Source organism: Nyctereutes procyonoides, unplaced genomic scaffold (genome assembly GCF_905146905.1).
Source record: "Nyctereutes procyonoides isolate TBG_1078 unplaced genomic scaffold, NYPRO_anot_genome, whole genome shotgun sequence".
NCBI classification, from domain to species: Eukaryota; Metazoa; Chordata; class Mammalia; order Carnivora; family Canidae; genus Nyctereutes; species Nyctereutes procyonoides.
The window spans coordinates 25,617,610-25,638,446 of NW_026575048.1; the positions used below are offsets into that span (position 1 = coordinate 25,617,610).

The 20,837-nt window shown below is 34.2% G+C and overlaps 1 protein-coding gene across 9 annotated transcripts in view; it reads left to right on the forward strand.

The window, feature by feature from the left end:
- BIRC6 (baculoviral IAP repeat containing 6) overlaps positions 1–20,837 on the forward strand; it is a 227,110-nt gene that overhangs the window by 138,741 nt on the left and 67,532 nt on the right. For all 9 annotated transcript variants that reach the window (XR_008664705.1, XM_055327045.1, XM_055327046.1 and 6 more), the window contains 10 exons: positions 890–1,111; positions 2,289–3,069; positions 4,784–4,927; positions 5,367–5,496; positions 9,707–9,838; positions 11,035–11,202; positions 12,296–12,469; positions 13,379–13,575; positions 14,995–15,295; positions 17,430–17,647. Coding sequence is in view for 8 of the 9 variants with exons in the window: in XM_055327045.1 (XP_055183020.1) it covers positions 890–1,111; positions 2,289–3,069; positions 4,784–4,927; positions 5,367–5,496; positions 9,707–9,838; positions 11,035–11,202; positions 12,296–12,469; positions 13,379–13,575; positions 14,995–15,295; positions 17,430–17,647 (2,467 nt within the window). In the remaining variant the exon portion in view is untranslated. The remainder of the gene's footprint in view (positions 1–889; positions 1,112–2,288; positions 3,070–4,783; positions 4,928–5,366; positions 5,497–9,706; positions 9,839–11,034; positions 11,203–12,295; positions 12,470–13,378; positions 13,576–14,994; positions 15,296–17,429; positions 17,648–20,837) is intronic.

A 20,837-nucleotide genomic window follows, 5' to 3' on the forward strand; every position in this document is an offset into this window, starting at 1 on the left:
CTAAACCAGAAATTTGAAAGCAAACAAAAATATAAAAACCTTGTTTTAATAACTCAATTATAAATCTTACCCGGTTTTCTGTATTTTATATAAACTCGAAAGCCTTATTGCTTTAAAAGGTGGTGTTCTGTCAGTAGCCCCCAGCTCCAGGGGTAGGATAGCACTTGAAAAAAAGTACATATATTGGGACTATATTCTGTTTTCAGAGTTAATGGGGCTGGGTGGCTGCTGCTAGTATTTAATGGTTGGGGGCCAGAGGCATGACCCATGCTGTAGTGCATGAGATTCTGCACAATGAAGAATTAGCCCCAGATTACTGCTCTAGGTTGTATGGATTTGTTACAAAATATAAGAAAATTTACAAAAAACAGTGAATTTGTTAAGTGTTATATCCTATAATTCTAGATATTGATAGTATTTTTAATAAATGAATTATTAATCAGTGTTTATTTGCAAAATGGTTGTTATTTCAAACATTTTCATCAGTTAAGATTAGTAAGATTATAGGAAAACTGGAACTACTGTATTCTTTCTGCTTATATAAATTCCTTTTCCTTCCTATTTTAGTTTAAAATTTATTAAAAACAGTATATTAGGGGATTCCTGGGTGGTGCAGCGGTTTGGCGCCTGCCTTTGGCCCAGGGCGCGATCCTGGAGACCCGGGATCGAATCCCACATCAGGCTCCTGGTGCATGGAGCCTGCTTCTCCCTCTGCCTGTGTCTCTGCCTCTCTCTGTGTGTGACTATCATAAATAAATAAAAATTTAAAAAAAATTAAAAAAACCGGTATATTATTCTCATATACACATTGCTTACATGTAATGATGATATTTATCCATATTAAATGTCAGTGGTATAATTGGTTATTTGAATTCATTTTCTTTTTAAGAATCCAGGCCTTATTAAAATGGGTCAGTGATTCTGCAAGAGTGGCTGCTTTGAGAAGAAGTGGCAGGATGAGCTACATGTGCCCTAACTCTTCAACAGTAGAGTATGGTCTTCTTATGCCATCTCCTTCTCATCTTCATTGTGTGGCAGCCATTCTGTGGCATAGTTATGAACTGCTTGTAGAGTATGATTTACCAGCACTGCTGGACCGAGAGCTCTTTGAGTAAGTATGATTTTTGAAATCCCTTTTTCCCCAGTATGACATCTTTAGAGGTTTTCACTTGATGAAACAGTATTTATATGCCTATTTGGAGAATAATAATACTTTGAAAGTTGTAGTTATGTATAATCAGGTATAATTTTGAAATTAGGTGTCACACAAATTTATCTTCATGTTTTAAGAAAATAAATTCACGTCATTTCATGCTTTTCCCAGCTAAAATCTAGAGTGTTTAATGTATATGTTCCTACAGTTGATAGTGTTTATTCTTTTTTTTTGTAAATTTACCCACTAGATTTTTTTTTTTTTTTTTGGTAGGCTCCATGCCCAGTGTGGAGCCCAACATGGGGTTTAAATTCATAACCTTGAGATCAAGACCTGAGCTGAGATCAAGAGTCAGACTTTTAATTGATTGAGCTGCCCAGGCCACTCCTCACCAGAATTTGTTTTTAATCTTTAATGTACAATTATGGAGAAAAAAAGTATAGCTAGAGATTTTTAAAGAGTTACTGCTTTAGAGAGTTTTTATGATTAGTTGTTTTTACTACTTTCTAGATATCTGATACCATTATTCTTTTGGTAGTTTCCACTTACCCACATTTCTTTACTATGCTCAGTTAAGGCTTTGCTGAACTTACTAGCTTATAATTGCTAACTCTGTAACAGAATATTATATTTATTTCTGAGAGGTTCCATAACTCCTAGAAGATTAGCCTTTTGTCCTTTAGCCTGTCATTTTTATATTTGACCTTTTCAGTTGGCATAACTCATGAATTATTAATGAAACTCCCTAATAGCTTTTGATTTGCAGATGTGAATTTAAGCCATCAATCATGTCACGTTCAATCTAAACATTTCTTTTGTATAGTTTGTCATTATCTCTTAATGTGGCTTTTTTTGAGGTCACACAGAGAATGGTAGATCCATTTTAATACCGATCTCTTGATTTTCTATACTCATTTCACAAGTCTAATCTAACTTCACCTACGTAAAAGCTTAAATAAAATATATCACAATCAGTCTTCCTGAAATCTTATGTCATAATATTTTATGTTAAATAAAATGTATAATTTTATAGATTTTATAATTTTAAGGAGTATAGGTTGGTTTCTAATATTTGTAATGAGGTCTTTCTAAAGATACATATATAATGTTAATCTGACATCTTTTTTTCCTCTAGGTTGCTTTTTAATTGGTCCATGTCTCTTCCCTGCAATATGGTTTTGAAGAAAGCTGTTGACAGTCTGCTTTGCTCCATGTGTCATATACACCCAAGTTATTTTTCTTTGCTCATGGGCTGGATGGGTATTACCCCTCCTCCAATGCAGTGTCACCACAGACTGTCCATGACTGATGATAGCAAAAAGCAAGATCTTACTTCATCCTTAACAGATGACTCTAAAAATGCACAAGCACCTCTCGCACTAACTGAATCCCATTTGGCAACCCTTGCATCCTCTTCTCAATCTCCAGAAGCTATCAAACAATTATTGGACTCAGGTTTGCCTTCTCTTCTTGTGAGGAGTCTGGCTAGTTTTTGCTTTAGTCACATTTCTTACTCAGAAAGCATTGCTCAGTCAATAGATACTTCTCAGGACAAGCTCAGGCGGCATCATGTTGCACAGCAATGTAATAAGATGCCTATCACAGCAGACCTGATTGCTCCTATTCTTAGGTTTTTGACAGAAGTTGGCAGTAGCCATGTTATGAAAGACTGGCTTGGTGGGTCTGAAGTCAATCCACTATGGACGGCACTTCTGTTTTTATTGTGTCACTCTGGGTCCACTTCTGGAGGACATCATTTAGGTGCACAACAGACTAGTGCAAGATCAGCCTCTCTCTCTTCAGCTGCTCCAACAGGATTGACTACTCAACAGAGGACAGCAATTGAGAATGCGACTGTTGCATTCTTTCTGCAGTGCATTTCATGCCATCCTAATAACCAAAAACTGATGGCCCAGGTAAGATTAGAAAAATTGGCTTATGTTTTAGTCATCTTATTTTAATATGCTGTTAAGTAACACTAATGAAATGAGTTGAGAAAGGAGTATGTAGCGCGGGTGATGATGAAGTTTGGGGTTTGGCACATTAAAGGTTCTGAATTTAAACCATAATTAAAGTATTGATGATAACTTCTCCGTCTTCTTCTCAACCGTCATATATTCTTTTTTTTTTTTTAAGATTTTATTTATTTATTCATGAGAGACACAGAGAGAGGGGCAGAGACACAGGCAGAGAGAGAGAAGCAGGCTCCATGCAGGGAGCCTGACGTGGGACGTGATCCCAGGTCTCCAGGATCACTCTCTGGGCTGAAGACGGCACTAGACTGCTGAGCCACCGGGCTGCCCAAAACATATTCTTTTTGATAAGATAATGGGCAAATTCATGGCGATTCTAGCTGTAGTTGATACATTCCTCCTTTTAGACTCCCATCCTCTTCCTCCAACTCCAGTAAAACACTTTAGCTGCTGAAAAAGGATTGACCACTTGAAGGTGGTTAACAAGCATCTCATCTGCAGTGAGGCTTTGTATTTTTTTGTAACTGGATTGCTTCAACTCTTGGTTTGCTTTTGATGAAGCAGACATTAGGGTAGTTTTCAGATAGGAGACTCCTGACAAGGAACCTTAAAAATGGAAGAGGTTATTTTACTGTAGTAAGTCCTTGGGGCCAAAATCTTGAAAGCTAGAATTATTTCAGAAATACTTATAGTTGATTTTTGCCAGGTTCTACTCCTTTCTAGCTGTTTGATTCTCTCGCGTTGTTTAACTTATAAAATGAGAATGGTAATACCTGCCTCAAAAAGTTTTTTGAAATAATTAAATATCGTGATATATATAAAGTAACTGCATAGAGACTGAGATGTGGTAGACCCCAATAAATAGGAATCAGCTTTTTTTCTTTTTTTTTTTTACTCCCTAATTTACAGTGCTTATTCAGGACAGCCTATCAATATCTAAAAGGGGGACACCTGGGTGGCTCAGTGGTTGAGCGTCTGTCTTCAGCTCAGGGCATGATCCCAGGGTCTGGGATTGAGTCCCACGTCAGGCTCCCTGCATGGAGCCTGCTTCTCCGTCTGCCTATGTCTCTGCCTCTCTCTGTGTGTGTCTTTCATGAATAAATAAATAAAATCTTTAAAAAATATATCTAAAAGGATAGCTATAATAATTTCCTTTTTTTTGCTATAATAATTTCCAAAAATACTCAATGATTTTACATTATTGAGAAGAGTAACAAGATAACCTTACTATCTCAAGTAATTGATTACTGTGAAACTATATCTGCTTAGTGTGCCTAATTAAAAGGCATAAATTACCAATTTTAATCAAAGTCATGGATATGAATATATGAAAATTTATTTTGTGCCTCTGGGTAGCATGAAAACTTTGTGACTTGTTGCTTTCTGGCTTAATTTTAATTTCTTAGCTTCTTATTAAGGCTTTGTGTTGTATTTCTAATACCCTTTTTTCCATCGTTTTTATTACATTGTAACCACATTGATAGTGACTAAAGTTAAAGATTACTTGGTTATACTAGGTATTTATTATGTGCAAATCCTGTATTAGTAATTTCCCTTATTCACAGAAATTTTTTCTGGGGATAGTCTTTTATTCTTGGAAGTACAAAACTGCAGGTTAATAGTGCATATAACTTTTTAAATCTCCTTTACTTGCCAGGTTCTCTGTGAACTTTTTCAGACATCTCCTCAAAGAGGGAACCTTCCAACATCAGGGAACATTTCAGGGTTTATACGTAGATTATTTTTGCAGTTGATGCTGGAGGATGAGAAAGTGACAATGTTTCTTCAGTCTCCTTGTCCAGTGAGTATTTAACAGTTAAATTGAATATTAATAATTAGCTGTGTGCAAAGATATTTTATAATTTCATACCAGAGCCTGGAATTATCTCTATATCTTAATTTCTAAAATAGCATATAAAGAATAACCTTTATACTTAATGATAGGACTTAAAAATCTCTTTTGGATAACACTCCTTGTGGTGAATAGCCTAATAATTACACCCTGCCATGAAATGTATAATTTGATTGGGGGAAAAAGTGATTATCTGGTAGAGTGGTGCTAATACAAAAATTGATCAACAAATCAAATGGCAAATACGCGACATTTAAAAATATATACGAAATAAACCTTTTATATTTTGTGTTCATTTAAAATTTTTTATTCTTTTATGCTTTTGAAATGGTTTTATAGTGATATATGTTTCAGAGAAATCACTTCTTGATTTCTTTTGAATTTTCAGCTGTATAAAGGTAGAATTAATGCCACAAGCCATGTCATCCAGCATCCAATGTATGGAGCGGGCCATAAGTTCCGAACACTTCATCTGCCAGTCTCAACAACATTATCAGAAGTTCTTGACAGAGTGTCAGGCAAGTCAGATTTAAGTATAGTTCCCATAGTTCTTTGGTGTGATGTGTGTGATGTGGAGTTACAATAGAATGGACAAGGAAATGTTGACAAGCCTTGGGAAGCCATTGGTGGAATTTTCTCATAGTAAACCATCTGTCTATCTTATATAATATGATTTGCAGGCTGTTAATTGGAATGACAGGACTCTAATAAACATTTACTAGATCTCAGAAATGACTGGTCAAGAGATGAAAGTGAAATAGGTAGACCTGACTGATGACCTTATTGTGTATAATAGTGAAAAAAGTAGAGAGAAATTTTCACTTAGCTTCTTGCCTGTATTCTAAGATGATGATTCTAAGCCATTCTAATAAGATGGATGCCTTTAAACAGCATACAGCTTATGAAATAAACAAGTTTTTGATGGCAGAATCCAAATCAACTGTAGATAGTTTTATTTTATTGCCTCTCAGAAATCCTGTGAATAAAATCAATGGATGCATTGAGTAAGCATCTTCTGTGTCTAAGCACAGTAATCAGCCTTTGGGTGTTAAGAGTAAGCAAGACACACACTCTGCCCCTCAGAGTATTATGATCTTTTGTATGCGTCAGATTAAAAAATAAATTTAAGAATGTTTACATTCTAATACAAATGTAAGTATGTTTCTAACTGAATGCAGTAGAAGGGAATAATACCTAGGCTTACAACAGCAGAAAGTTAGGAGTGTCTCAGAAAAAAGCTTCTATTAGTGGGAAATAGAAGTCTAAGCTTAGAGTAAAAAACTGGATTGTAGAAATTTTGGAGTTGTCACGATACATAGTAAGTTAAACCTTGTGAATGAATGTGATTGCTATGAAAAAATAAGGTATTAAAGAATCTTCTTTGGTTTTAGTCACTGCATCTAATGCAAGTGTGTACATAATACTTTTCTTTTTATATGTTATACAGTAAAATGTTAGAACACTATTATAACTGTATAACATTCGTTCTTGAAAAGGTCTCCCTTACCCTCTTACAGCTGAACTTTTTTTGAAAATTTAATTTTACAGACTTTTTCTCTATAATAGTCTTGAAATTTTTCCTACTACGTGATGAAGAAAAAATGAATAATTAAATAAAAGAAGGAGAGGTGGGGAAGAGTACTGAAGTTCATTTATTGAGTCTTACATTTAACTTGATCATGGAAAAGTAATAGACATTATTACAAAATAACTGAAATTATTTTTCTTTATCTTTACTATAAAGGAATACTGTTTTCTAAAATGTCTTTCAGTCATTAAAAATTTAAAGATTAGTTCTCCCCCACACAAAAAATAAAGATTAGTTCCTTTTATTACCTACAAATTTAAAAAATAAATTGATTGCTTTGTAAGAATACTACTCTTAATAAAAAGTCCAACTGAGTCATCTGAGCAAACATCAGAAATTTGCAGGTGCTTAATGTAACCTCTAATTAGCAATGCTTTGGTCTTTTAAAGCATGTTTATGATCTTTAGCCATATTTGATGATCTATTTCCATGTGTATGTATATTTCATCAATATGTGTAAAAACAAATCCAAAATTACAATAATTTTACTCGCTTCCTAAAGTTTCTCACTACGTTGCTTTCACATAATAAATGTTTTGTGTCAGTATTTTTGCTTTTACAAATTTCTCTCATTACTTTTAAGCAATTTGATTGTAGTTTTCTTCTTATGCTGTGAGTTTGTTAACTTTCTTGAATCTGGGTTTATAGATTTCATCAAATTTGGAATTTTTTTTTTTTTTTTTTTACAAATATTGTCTCAAATATTTTCTGTTGTCCGTTTCTCTTCTCTCTTTGGGTAATTCCAGTTACACATTTTTATTAAGCCTCTTGAAGTTCTTTCACAGAGCTCACTGAAGCTCTGTTCATTTTTTCCCCCAACTTCTTCCTCCTCTGTTTAGAATTTTTGGATAATTTATATTACTTTATCTTAAAATTCTGTTCCTCTGTAGTGTTTGTTAGAAGTTCTTTTGGTTCTTTTTTATATCTTTTTGACCTTTCTAAAGTATATAAGCTTTTCTCTATTATCTTAAACACACTGATTGTGTATCTTGATTATTTTTCCTCATTATGGATTGTATATTATGGCTTCTTTATTTGCCTGAAAATTTTTATTGGATGTCAGGCAATGTGACTTCTACTTTTTTAATTTTGGGGGGTGCTGGCTATTTTTGTGTTTTAATATTTTTTTATCTTGTTCTGGGGTAAAGTTATATGAACTGAAAACAGATTGTTTCTTTTAGAGCCAGCTTTTAAGTTTTATTAGGTAGGACAAGAGCTGCTTTTAATCTGGGACAGAACTTACTGTGATAGTGGAAGTTTTTTTTATAAACTTATCCTGTCTAGTACAGTAGCTCTTAAGCACATGAAATGTGTTTGGCAAGACTAAGGAACTAAATTTTTAACGAATTTAATTTTAAAATGGTGCTATTTTGGAATAGAAGTAGGATACTACATTTGAAAATGCAGGTCTAGGGCTACTTTAGCTTTACTACAGAGGTAATACCCTTCTGAGAACCCCGTTAGGATAGGACCTAGGCATTGGGAACACACGTTACAACCACAATTTTAGACCCTGGGGCTGGTCCCTTGTCACAGTTGAGAAGTACTTTCCTTGGCCTTTGGTGGTTTCCTCTTAACCATATGCACTGAAAACCCAAAGGAGACACTAGGTCTCCGGAGCTCACGCTCTCTGCACATCTCTCCTCCCAAACAGTGTAACCTGAAAACTGCAGCCAGCTGCCTTTATCTTCCTGGGCTCCCAGTGCATGTCCTCACCTTGAGTGACTCCTGAGTTACATCAGTCTGTGGCCTGGGAAATATAGGCAATGAGCTGGAGCAGTCAAGGGCTCCCCTCATAGTTTTTTCACTTACTTAGGTATCAATCTCCTGTCTTCCTGACAGCCGTTGTCTGAAAACTAATGTATTTTCCTAGTTTATAGTTATTTCAGGTAGGAGAGTAAATCTGGTTTTTGTTGTTTTATCTTGACCAGAAGTGGTTATTCAAACTAGAACAATTTTAAACAGAATGTTGAGAAAATTTTTTCTTAGTGATATCTTTTAGTATTTGGCATTTACTGGGATAACAGTATGTTCTTAGTACCTAATGATCTTTACTGATTTTCCTGATTATGCTATCAATTAATTGTGTGAATTTTTTATTATTTAAGTATTTCATTCTGACTTCTGTATTTTGCCATTTGGAATTGATTGGTTGTTTCTGTAAGAAAATAAATGTATTGTTGGATTATATATTTATTGTTTTTAGTATTTACAGAATTTTTAAATTTCACACAAAAAAGTACTCTTTAAAGGCAGTTTGCAGTTAGGAGGAACTCCAGAAATTGAGATCATAGGGATATTTTCAGACAGTCAAATAAAGCTAAAGAGTAGGAGATAATACAAAGCATACTATTTTATCATTTGTTTCACCTTTATAACCTTATAAAGCAGCTTTAGATAATAACTGTTAAGTTAGAAAAGTACAAAGAATCGTATCCATTTAGTGAATAACTAGTATTAAAACAGTTAAAAAATAGTTCATATAGGCTTTTGAATTTCTGGTGTCCAAATCAGATCATTGATCTCATGATTTTTTTTTAAGATTTTATTTATTCATGAGAGAGGCAGAGACACACAGCAGAAGGAGAAGCAAGCTCTTTAAAGTATCTAAGTTTCCTAAGTTAAAAATAGCAAAACAAATTTTCATTAGTGAAATTTGTTCCCTTCTACTCCTGTTTGTAGAATAAAAAAATCTAACATAGTTGCTTTAAGAAGAGTCCTGAGCTTGTGTTCCATATTTGCCTTTAATAGGTTAGATCAGTGACTCAGTTTTGAAAATAGTATTCTTTCTTGATACGCCATGTTGTAAGGACCAAATTATGTGTTGGTGGCAAGTACATTGAACTGTGCCTAAAACAAAGGAAATTAAGTGGTAGTAGTTTTTCATTGCCTTGAGAGGTAATAACCACTATAATTTGTGATGTTTTCTGGAGATTGGAATTTAAGTATTCAGGCTTATGAGCAGTGGTGATTCCCTTACATTACTCTCAGCAGGCTTTACCACATCAGTATCTTCTAAATGCGTTTACATTCCCTCCTTATTAGTGATAATATCTTGTGTAATCTTTGTTTGAAATATTTATAGCTTCCTTCTTAATGATTTTGAAAAGCAGTGTATTTTAGGTAATATTTTCTTACAGATACACCAAGTATCACTGCTAAACTAATTAGTGAACAGAAGGATGACAAAGAAAAGAAAAACCATGAAGAGAAAGAAAAAGTTAAGGCAGAAAATGGATTTCAGGACAATTACAGTGTTGTTGTTGCTTCAGGTATGCTTTCTGTTTTTTATAATCTTGATTTTGTTTGGGTTTTTATAAAATACAACACATATTTATAGGAACTTCATGTAATAACTATTAATGCCAAAAAAAAAAAAGGTGACTCGTAATGAAATTTTAATACTGGAGGGAAAGATATTGTACTTGAAATCCGTTACTAACTGGCAGTGTAATTATTACACTTATTTTATGTCCAAAACATACTATATTTCATCAGATACTGAACATTTGTGAATTGTTTAAATACTCCATTTAAGCGTAACAGCATACAGAGAATTGTGCTAATACTGTCAGGTGAAGGTAGACTTTAGTCTACCTTCACATTAGTATGTCTGAGTATGGCTAGTATGGCTGAGATAACTGATCATTTTGGAGGATATTTTATTTAACATCAGTGATATGACTTTAGTTCATAAAAGGCTTTTTGTTTTTAAAGATTTTATTTATTTATTTATTTGAGAGCAAGTGAGGAAGTGAGACAGCATAAGGGGTGGGGGAGGGGCAGGGAGAGAGGGAGAAACAGACTCCCCACAGAGCAGGGAGCCTGTTGCAGGGCTCCATCCCAGGACCCTGAGATCATGACCCGAGTCACCCAGGCACCCCAGAAAAGAAGGTTTAGCCTATATTTTAATCCTTAAGTAGGAGGGAGATCTCTATATTGGTGGAATTTATTCTATCACAGAAGAATTAATGCAAGATTTCCTATGCATACTTGCACAAAAATTCTTTCTAGTAAGTGGGCAGCCCATTACAGTAAGTAGGCACTCAGAACAATAAAAGGTTTTTATTTATTTATTTTTGAGAGAGAGAGAGCGCGCGCAACCTTGAGGGGGGTTGGATAGAGGGAGAAGTAGAGCAGGGAGCCTCATGCGGGACTTGATCCCAAGACCCTGGAATCATGACCTGAGCCAAAGGCAGATGCTTAACCAAATGAGCCACCCAGGTTCCCTGAGACCATAGAATTTAGCATTATTTTTTACTTTCTTAAAGATAGTCACAAACATGAAACAAAAATTCATGATGTGTTGTGAAGGGCAAATAGAATTGGGAGATCAGATATAAAAATGAGAAGAAATCTTTCTCTCTTTTCCCATTATTAAGGAATGTGATGCTTTTTAAAAATATTGTAGAAATACTCTTTTATTTCATGAGTGTGGCTAAATATAGAATTTTACTGATTCTTGTAGGGCTGAAATCCCAGTCTAAACGGGCTGTGTCAGCTACACCACCTCGTCCACCTTCCAGGAGAGGGAGAACAATGCCTGATAAAATCGGAAGTGCTTCTTCAGGAGCGGAGACTGCCAACAAAATAATTACTGTCCCAGTGTTTCACCTGTTCCACAAACTCTTGGCAGGTAATGTTCACAATATGTAAAAATATAAAAAATTTTGAAGACATGTAACCACCAGACTCCTCTTTAATCCGTTGTTCTTGATAAGATAAATGATTTAGTGAAACTTTGTCCACACAGTTTCCTCTAAGAAAAATGAGATAAAAAGGAGTAACCTTTTACATATCCTTTTTAACATCATAATGTTGCATATTTACTGTTTACTAGGTTTCTAAATTTTGCTGTCAGTGTGCTATAAAATCAGTAAAAATAATGTTTTAAAGAATTCATAACAAGTTATATAGGAATCAGCGTGAGGCAGATTTTGAAGAACTGATTATAGTAGTAGAAGTTTTTGCCATACCTTTGATAGGCAGTATTGTCTTCCTACCTGAAAGATATTCTTTGAAAAGTATACTTTTCATTGGTCAAGGTGATACCAAATTTATATCCATTTTTGTGCTTCATTATAATCCAATTGCCAACTAACTTTGAATGGATTTTCCTTCTTAGCTTTATGTTCTTGCTTTATAGCAGAGATTAACAAACTATGGCTAGTAGACTTGGTGCCTCTATCTGTAAAAGTTTTATTGAAATACAGCTATGCCTGTTTGTGTGTTGTTCTTGATTTGTCAGAGATTAACAAACTATGGCTAGTAGACTTGGTGCCTCTATCTGTAAAAAAGTTTTATTGAAATACAGCTATGCCTGTTTGTGTATTGTCCATAGCTGTTTTCATGCCACAGTGGTAGACTTAGTAGTTGCAACACGGATTGTATAGTCTTCATTGCTTAAATCATTTGCTATCTGGACTGTATGGAAAAGATTTTGCCAACCCCAGATTTGTAGGAATGTCTATTTCTTTGTTTCTTGTTGTGGCTCAGAATATCTTGGTGGGATTTTGTTAGTAATACTTTCTGTAGACCAAAATTGTTCTCGTGTCAGAAATACATTTCTGTAAACTTTGCATGTGCTCATTTTAAGTTGTTTTTAAATTGGTGTCTGAATCAGAGGCTTAATGTGCAGTTCAGTAAAAACAGTAACTAATTGACTAAATTAGACCAAGTAAATGTCTCCCTCTTGGATTCCAGATTTAACTTAGTTATGTCATTTTTAGGCCAACCATTGCCAGCAGAAATGACACTTGCCCAACTTTTAACTCTCCTATACGACCGAAAACTTCCTCAAGGTTACCGTTCAATAGACCTGACTGTTAAATTGGGATCTAGAGTTATCACAGACCCAAGTCTATCAAAAACAGACTCTTTTAAAAGGTTACACCCTGAAAAAGGTATGTAATGATGTTTCTTTAAAACTATAGTCTGTGATCCAAGGAAGTAGGAATTTCTGTAGCTAATGACTTAATTTACCTTTGTTTTTATTATATTAAGTTAATGAAGTATTTTTCTTTATGATGGAATTTTTTGTAAGTATTAAAAAATCGCTTTTATTTTCACTAGAAATTAATCTTAATTTCTCTTAATGCATCACTTATTTTATAAGCACATGTGTTGATTTATTGTTAGCCTTTTGCATTCTTCAGTAAATTCTAGTGTTTCAAAAAGATTTCAAGAAGTTTTGCTGTTTTCAGTAGGATCATTTGGGATTTTAGTGTTTATAGAATCTGGTTCTGTGTAAACATACTAACCTTTTGGTTTTTCTTTGTGAGTGGTTCAAAGTTAAATCAATATGGTATAATTTTTAGTTTTCAGTACGAGAAATCTTTGTTGGTATTCAGTTTTTTTGTAATGGGATACTCAGAACATGATGTGTATATATATTAGCATTTGCTTTGAATCTCTGTGGACTTACTTATTTTTACATACAATATAATTTACAAATATGCCCTAAAGGACAATGCTTCTCAAACCTAATATGCATATAATTTACCTACAGAACACTTCTAAAATGCAGATTCTTATTCTGTAGGTCAAGAGTGGGACCTGAGAATTCTACATTTTCAAAGCTCTAGGATGATGCCAGTGAACATACTTTGAGTAGCAAGACTATAAGAAGCAACATCAGAAATCATTAAAAAAAACTATTGTGGCATCTGGCTCTAAAGCTTTATCTGCATAACCTAAAATATTTATGTTCTTTGTTGAGTGGAGAGAGATGACAAGAAGATCTACTTTGTAAATGAAAGATTATTATAAAAAGAGATCCTTTCTTATCTGTTATTTGTAATTTATTGTTCTAGATCATGGAGACTTACTTGGTAGCTGTCCAGAAGATGAGGCTCTCACTCCAAGTGATGAATGTATGGATGGGATATTGGATGAATCTTTACTTGAAACCTGTCCCATTCAGTCACCATTACAAGTTTTTGCAGGAATGGGTGGACTGGCTCTTATTGCAGAAAGACTACCCATGTTATATCCAGAAGTAATTCAACAAGTAAGATAAAATTCCTAATCAAATATATCATTCCACAGCAAAGCCCTTTGTTCTTTTTTCCTTTTTAAAAAACTTAGTTCTGTTAACCTTTTGAGTTACAGTCTTTGAGCATCATATAAGTCTTTCAAAGGTCAACCTATTCAGAGCTTTGTGAGAATTAGTTGGTACCAAAGAAATGCTGAAGACCGAGCACATTTGCCAAAGTCCTTACACTGAAGCATTACCTTGATTTTATGGTCATCACATTGTAATATTTTATTTCTGTGCTTCTTTAGGTATATTAATTATGGCTATTACTGAAAACGGGAGAGTTAGATAGTAGTGTATACTTCTACCCAAATGCACTGTCTTTTTGATTAGCTTTTTTCCCTGTTTTAGGTGCATTTCCATTTCAGGTAGTTTTAAAAGCAAACTGCTTTAACCTCTTAACTGTTAATTAATGTTACTATTGATGTAGGTACTTTCAGTGCTCTTTTATTAATGAGGGAGGAGTGTGACTCATGGAAAGTTGTAAATACAAAGCGCTTGATTTTATTGAATGAAGTAGGGGAATTATTCTCTGTAATTTCATGTACTTAGTGTATATATGTGTGTGTATATATACGTTTCCTAACAAAGGACCACAAACTGAATGGCCTAATGCAACAGAAATGGGTTCTTTTATGGGGTAGGGAATCTCTAAGTCTGAAATGAGGTTGTTGCAAGACCCATGGGCCCCGTGCAGGCTCTGGGGAAGAATCCGTCTCATCTCAGCTGCTGGTGGTTGCTGGCACTTGGCTATCATTGGCCTGTAGCTCCTCCAGTCCAATTCCTGCCTGCATTTTCACACAGCCATCTGTCTTGTATGTCTCTCTCTTTATAAAGACAACTGGCACTGATTAGGATCCACCCTGATCTATATGCAGGGAACCCTAGAGTTCTATACTGTTAGAGATTAATAAATGAATGAATGAATAGAGAAGAAGGGAACATTTTTACTTACAGTTCAGGGCCAACTAATAAATGTAGAAGGAACGGTAGAAAGTCACTATTTGGCAACCACTGTAGTAATTATTGTTTTAGGTAAGAATTTTTAAAGTGCTAATTCTAACTGAAGTTTGGAGGAAAAACAAGATATTTACATAGTCTTAAAGACTGTCTACAGATTCTTAACTGATAGAAAGGATAAACCAGCAACTTTACCTAGAAATAAATAAATGTATGGATGTATGTATCTAACTTTAAAGTAGAGGTACTTATCAGATACCACCATACTCATGATATCATTTAATTCCTGATGATTGGGAGCTTTTTAAAAACATGTCCCTTTATTGGTCCTTTTATTCCTCTATTTTGAGGAGATCATTTAAAGTCAAGTCTTTAATTTGAACCTGATGTTGAACTCACAAATAGCCAAACAGATATTTTCTTTTTCTTTAGGTGAGTGCTCCGGTAGTAACTTCAACCACTCAAGAAAAGCCAAAAGATAGCGATCAGTTTGAATGGGTGACAATTGAGCAATCAGGGGAATTAGTTTATGAAGCACCAGAAACCATTGCAGCTGAACCTCCACCTATCAAATCAGCAGTACAGACTATGTCTCCCATACCTGCCCATTCTTTGGCTGCTTTTGGATTATTTCTTCGTCTTCCGGGCTATGCTGAAGTGCTACTGAAAGAGAGAAAACATGCCCAGTGCCTTCTTCGACTGGTATTGGGAGTGACAGATGATGGAGAAGGAAGTAAGTCTTTGAAATTATTAATGAAATTAAACATAGGTAGGTTGTGTAAAAGTTATTCAGAGCAGTGCCTGTTATTCATCATTTCTTTCATAGTAAAACTGCTATATGATTTGTGTTGGTAGTTTCATTCTAATGATACATACAGCAAGGCCTAAAAAATCTTCAGTTTCATTTCTTTATTCATACAAAATGTATTCACTGGTTATAAAACTGCTGGTTACCATCAGAGGCAGTCAAAAATGAAGCAGCTCTTTAGATCCTGCCGTCATGTAGCTAATGTTCTCCAATAGTAGCAACAAGCAATATATATAAGCATACAAAAGACTTGGGAGAGGTACAGTATTATCAAGGCTCAGAGGTATGAAACTGTTTCCTTACTGCTATATGAATACAGTGGCATAGTAATTTTTAGTAGGGCCTAGAAGGACAGAGTCTAGGCTGAGACGAGCTAGAAAGATGAGTTGAGCAGTGTTTATGTGCTTAGATTATATGAGAGAGGATAAGTTAGCACATGACAATTTGCATAAAAAGCACTGAGAGCTCATTTGAAAAGCTATTATTGATAATAGATCATGAAGTATTATTAAGAACTTCAGATTTTATTCTGAATAGGAATGAAGATCTATTAAAATGTATGAACCAAGTCATGATATCATGACAGTCTGTCTTAAAATGAATCTGGAAGGAGTGTTTAGACTAAATAGAAAGTGGAAAATAAACTTACATAATAATTATTTTCTAATATAATAATACAGGATAATAATAAAAAGCTATGGCAGTTGTTTCCCTTGGGCTGTTAATTTTAAGGGAATATTAAAGAGTCCTAATATAGGATAGCCTAGCAAGTAGATTTTCAGTTTACCTGTGATTCTTCAGTTAATGACCATTCCATTTGAAAATTAACGATTGTTCTTAATTTTAAAGTCACATGGTTTTGATTAGAGGTGAAATCTGTAACATGCCAGTTAGAATATTAAACCCTTACAAGTGTATTTAATTTAATAAAACTATGTTAATTTATTTGCCGATCCTGTAACTCTGAAGCTATTGAATATTCAAAGTACATATATTACCCCCCCAAAAAAAACCCCACATTCTTTTCTTTTGTATTTTCATATTGATGGAATTCTTTAAAAATGGTAACATTATTTTAAATGTTTTTGTAATAACTTACTAAATTACAACTTCTGTGTACTAAGTAATCTTAGTTGTTTGGTTTCATATATAAATTGTATACACCTGTTTCAATAGATCAGAAATTTTTTTTAAAGATTTATTTATTTATTTTAGAGAGCAAAAGAGAGAACAAGAGCAAGAAGGGCAGAGGGAGGAGGAGAGAGAATCTCAAGCAGACTCTGGATCAGACTATTAATTGAGCTAAAACCCAGGCACCGCAGATCAGGAATTTCTAATTACTTGATCTGGGGGTTTTTTTTGTTGTTGTTGTTTTTTGTTTATAATTTAAGTAGATAGAAGGGTAAATGGTATTTTGGCACTCTTACAAAATGATAGGTGTAACCCTTAGCAGAAAATTGCCTTTAATGCCATTTCAGCTTTTTTTTTTTTAGTGAATATTCAATGACTGTTTATTAAAAAGTATAATTCTGATATCCATTTCTGAGGTGGTTGTCTCATCCACCATTCATATAGCAGTAGTTTTTGGTTTTGGATTTTTGCATTTAGCATTCGTTTCTAACTAGATGTAATAGAAAACTGTGTTACAGACCAAACAAAATAGTTTTACTGTTTTGTTACCTTTTCATGGTTGAAACTACTCCCAAGGCAATCAGATTATCTTTATACTGTTGTGAGGAACTTTCAATGCTTCTATTTTAGTAGTTAGGTTTTAGTTTAATTTCTGGTTTATAATAATTTCAACATAGTCTATAACTATTAATTAACATATAAATATATTTCAACTACTTTTGTTTACATATATGATCTCTTAGAGTTTTTTCAGACACTTATTAAATTTTCAGGTATTATTCTATTTGTTGTCTTCAGGTTGTTTTTAATAAATTTAGTAATATATTTCATGTTGTCTGTTATGTTATCACTATTAATTTGTAACCCTGTATATTGTTCTTTATTATGTTCTTAAATAGTTTTAATGTTGTCTTTCTTTTTAATCTAGGTCATATTCTGCAGTCTCCATCAGCCAATGTGCTTCCAACTCTTCCTTTCCATGTCCTTCGTAGCTTGTTTAGTACTACACCATTGACAACGGATGATGGTGTGCTTCTCAGGCGGATGGCATTGGAAATTGGAGCACTACACCTCATTCTTGTCTGCCTCTCTGCTCTGAGCCACCATGCCCCACGAGTACCAAACTCTAGTCTCAACCAAGCAGAGGTGGGTTTAGTTTTAATTATTTAGATTATGAAAAAGTTAAGTTTAAACATGGAGTACAGAATAGGGTTTTTTCCTGAAATAATATTTCAGTGTACTCCTTTTTTGCTTGTAAAACAAAGGATATTTATTTATTTAAAAGATTTTATTTATTTATTTATTTATTTATTTATTTATTTATTTATTTATTTATCCATCCATCCATTCATTCATTCATTCATTCATCAGAGACACAGAGAGAGAGAAGCAGAGACATAGATATAGGCAGAAGAGGCAGGCTCCCCACAGGGAGCCCGATGTGAGACTCAATCTCAGGACCTCAGGATCATGACCTGAGCCAAAGGCAAACTCTCAACCACTGAGCCACCCAGGTGCACCTAAAACAAAGGGTATTTAAAAGAGAAACTGTGAATTGTTTTTTTCCCTATTAGGCTCTTTTAAAAACCATAAGTAAACCATCTACTTGAAAAACAAAGATTTAGTAGCTTGAGAAGCTTTCCAGAATATGCTGAATTTATTATACCCTGATCTCTCATCCTTTTCTTTCTTGGACTTTAGTGTATCATAGTATTGAATTGGAGCTTCTAGCCAGTTCAGTAAGACAAGGGAAATAAAGAAAAAAATAACCCTCATTATTTCAAGATGATTTGATTATGTTTCTAGAAAACCCCCAAATAATTAATGAGTTTAATGAGGATACAGTATCTAGGTTCAGTATTTAAGTTACGTCTGTATACCAGAAAATAACCTAAAAGAAATTTTTTAAAGATATTTTTTAGAAAGGCATCAAAAAGAAAATATCTGTGAATGAATCTAAAAAAAATAATTGCAAGACATTTATGCATGAAATATGTGAAGTTTTTTATAAAGAAATACTAATCTTTAATAAACTGAGGTCTGTGCTCATGTGTATTTCCGTGGGCACAGAAAATACAACAGTTCAGTAATATTTCTTATCAGACATTTGGATGGCTCAGTCGGTTAAGTATCTGCCTTTGGTTCAGGTCATGATCTCGGGGTCCTAGAATTGAGTCCTATATTGGGCTCCCTGCTCTGAGGAAAGTCTACTTCTCTCTCCCCCCCGCTCCTTTTCCCTCTCCATCTCTGCCTGCCACTCCCCCTGCTTGTGCAATAAATTTTCTGTCAAATAAATTTTTAAAAAATAATATTTCTTATCAAAGTGATCTTTATGTTTGATGGAATTTCAGATTTATTTTTGAAGGAAATTGACAAGCCAATTCTAACATTTTTGGGGAATATGCAAGGGGTCAAGAATAGCCAAGGGAGTTTCAAAGAACAGCATACCTAGTAGGTTTATGCTATCATGTATCAAAATTTATTATTAAGCTGTGGCATTAGTACAAGGATAGACTAGAAGCCCAGCAAACAATAGAGACTTAAATCCCTTTGTGTTTGGTTATCTGATATGACAACAGTAACTCTGCAACATAATGGAGTAAGTATAATCTTATCATTAATGATTTTGGGGTCAGGTAAATATTCTTGTGGAACAAAAATGAATCTTTAAACCTCAATGTATGCTATATGCAATAATTAATTTTAACTAATGATAGATCTATATATGTAATACAAAATATAACAATGCCCTTTTACAAAAACCAGAGATACCTTTATGATCTTAGAGTAGACAAAGATTTCTTAAAAAGAATATTTTTAAAAGCACTAGCCCATGAGGGAAAAAAGCTGGAAAAAAAAAGCAACTGTGTTAAAATTAAGAACTTTTTTTCATCAAAATCACTAAGAATAGAGAAAAGGGGATCCCTGGGTGGCTCGCCAGTTTAGCGCCTGCCTTCGGCCCAGGGTGTGATCCTGGAGACCCAGGATTGAGTCCTATGTCGGGCTCCCTACATGGAGCCTGCTTCTCCCTCTGCCTGTCTCTCTCTCTCTTTCTGTGTCTCTCATGTCTCTCTTCTCCCTCTGCCTCTCTCTCTCTCTCTCTCTCTCTCTCTCTCTCTCTCTTTCTGTGTCTCTCATGAATAAATAAATAGAATCTTTAAAAAAAAATAGAGAAAAGGGAAGTCACAGAGTGGGAGACTATACCTTAAATATATATGAGAGGCTATATTTGGGTATATCTGATAAAGAACTTATATTCATAATATTTGGAGAGCTTCCAAAATTACAAAAAGAAAAGGCAGAAAACCTAAAAGAAAAATAGATGAAAGGTTAGGCTGGTACTTGTATAAGAGGGGATACCTAAATATACAAAAAATGTGAGATGATGATATGTTTCTTAGTTATCAGAAAAGTACAAATGAAGACCTTTAATACACTGTGATTACACACCCATCAGAAGGTGTAAAATTCCAAAGACCACCATGCCAAATATTGTCCTGTCATCATTTGTCATAATATAAAGTGACTAGGATAGATAAAATAATGAGACAGTAGAAAGGGTAAGCAAATTGTCATCTACTATAAAACAGAACACTATAAGGTAATGAAAGTGAATGGCTACAGCCAACTACACGTAACAGCAGTGATGCATTTCACAACCACAACTAAAATGCCACAACATAGTAGACTATCTACACAGCATGATTACAATTATATGATGTTCACAATTAGATTGAATCTATAGTGCCTAGAGTTTCATGCTTAGGTAGTAAACTTATAAGCAAAGAAAAGTAAGGAAGTAATGTGTATAAATATCAGGATTATAATTCACTTTGTGGAGAAATTGAAGGTTTGATGAGTAGGCAATGGAATAGGAGCAGTTCTTATGTACAGTGATCTAATTCTTGACCTGCACAGTTATAAGTTTTTGCAGTTCATTAAACTTGTTCTGTGATTTTCTGTGTATATGTTACACTTTATAGAGTTTTTTTAGACAAATAACTTTTCATCAATAATGTTAATCTGTTAACTATGGTAATGAAATTGTCATTCATTTAACAGTTTATCTTATGAAATGTGAAAGATGACATTTTCAGTCATAGATCCATAAAACCAAATTGCAGATCAATTTATGAAAGTATTGTTCGTGATTTTTTCCTTAGAAAATATTTCCATTAAAAGAAATGAAAAGGGCAGCACTGGTGGCGCAGCGGTTTAGCACTGCCTGCAGCTCAGGGTATGATCCTGGGGGCCCGGGATCAAGTCCTATGTCAGGCTCCCTGCATGGAGCCTGCTTCTCCCTCTGCCTGTGTCTCTGCCTCTCTCTCTCTGTCTC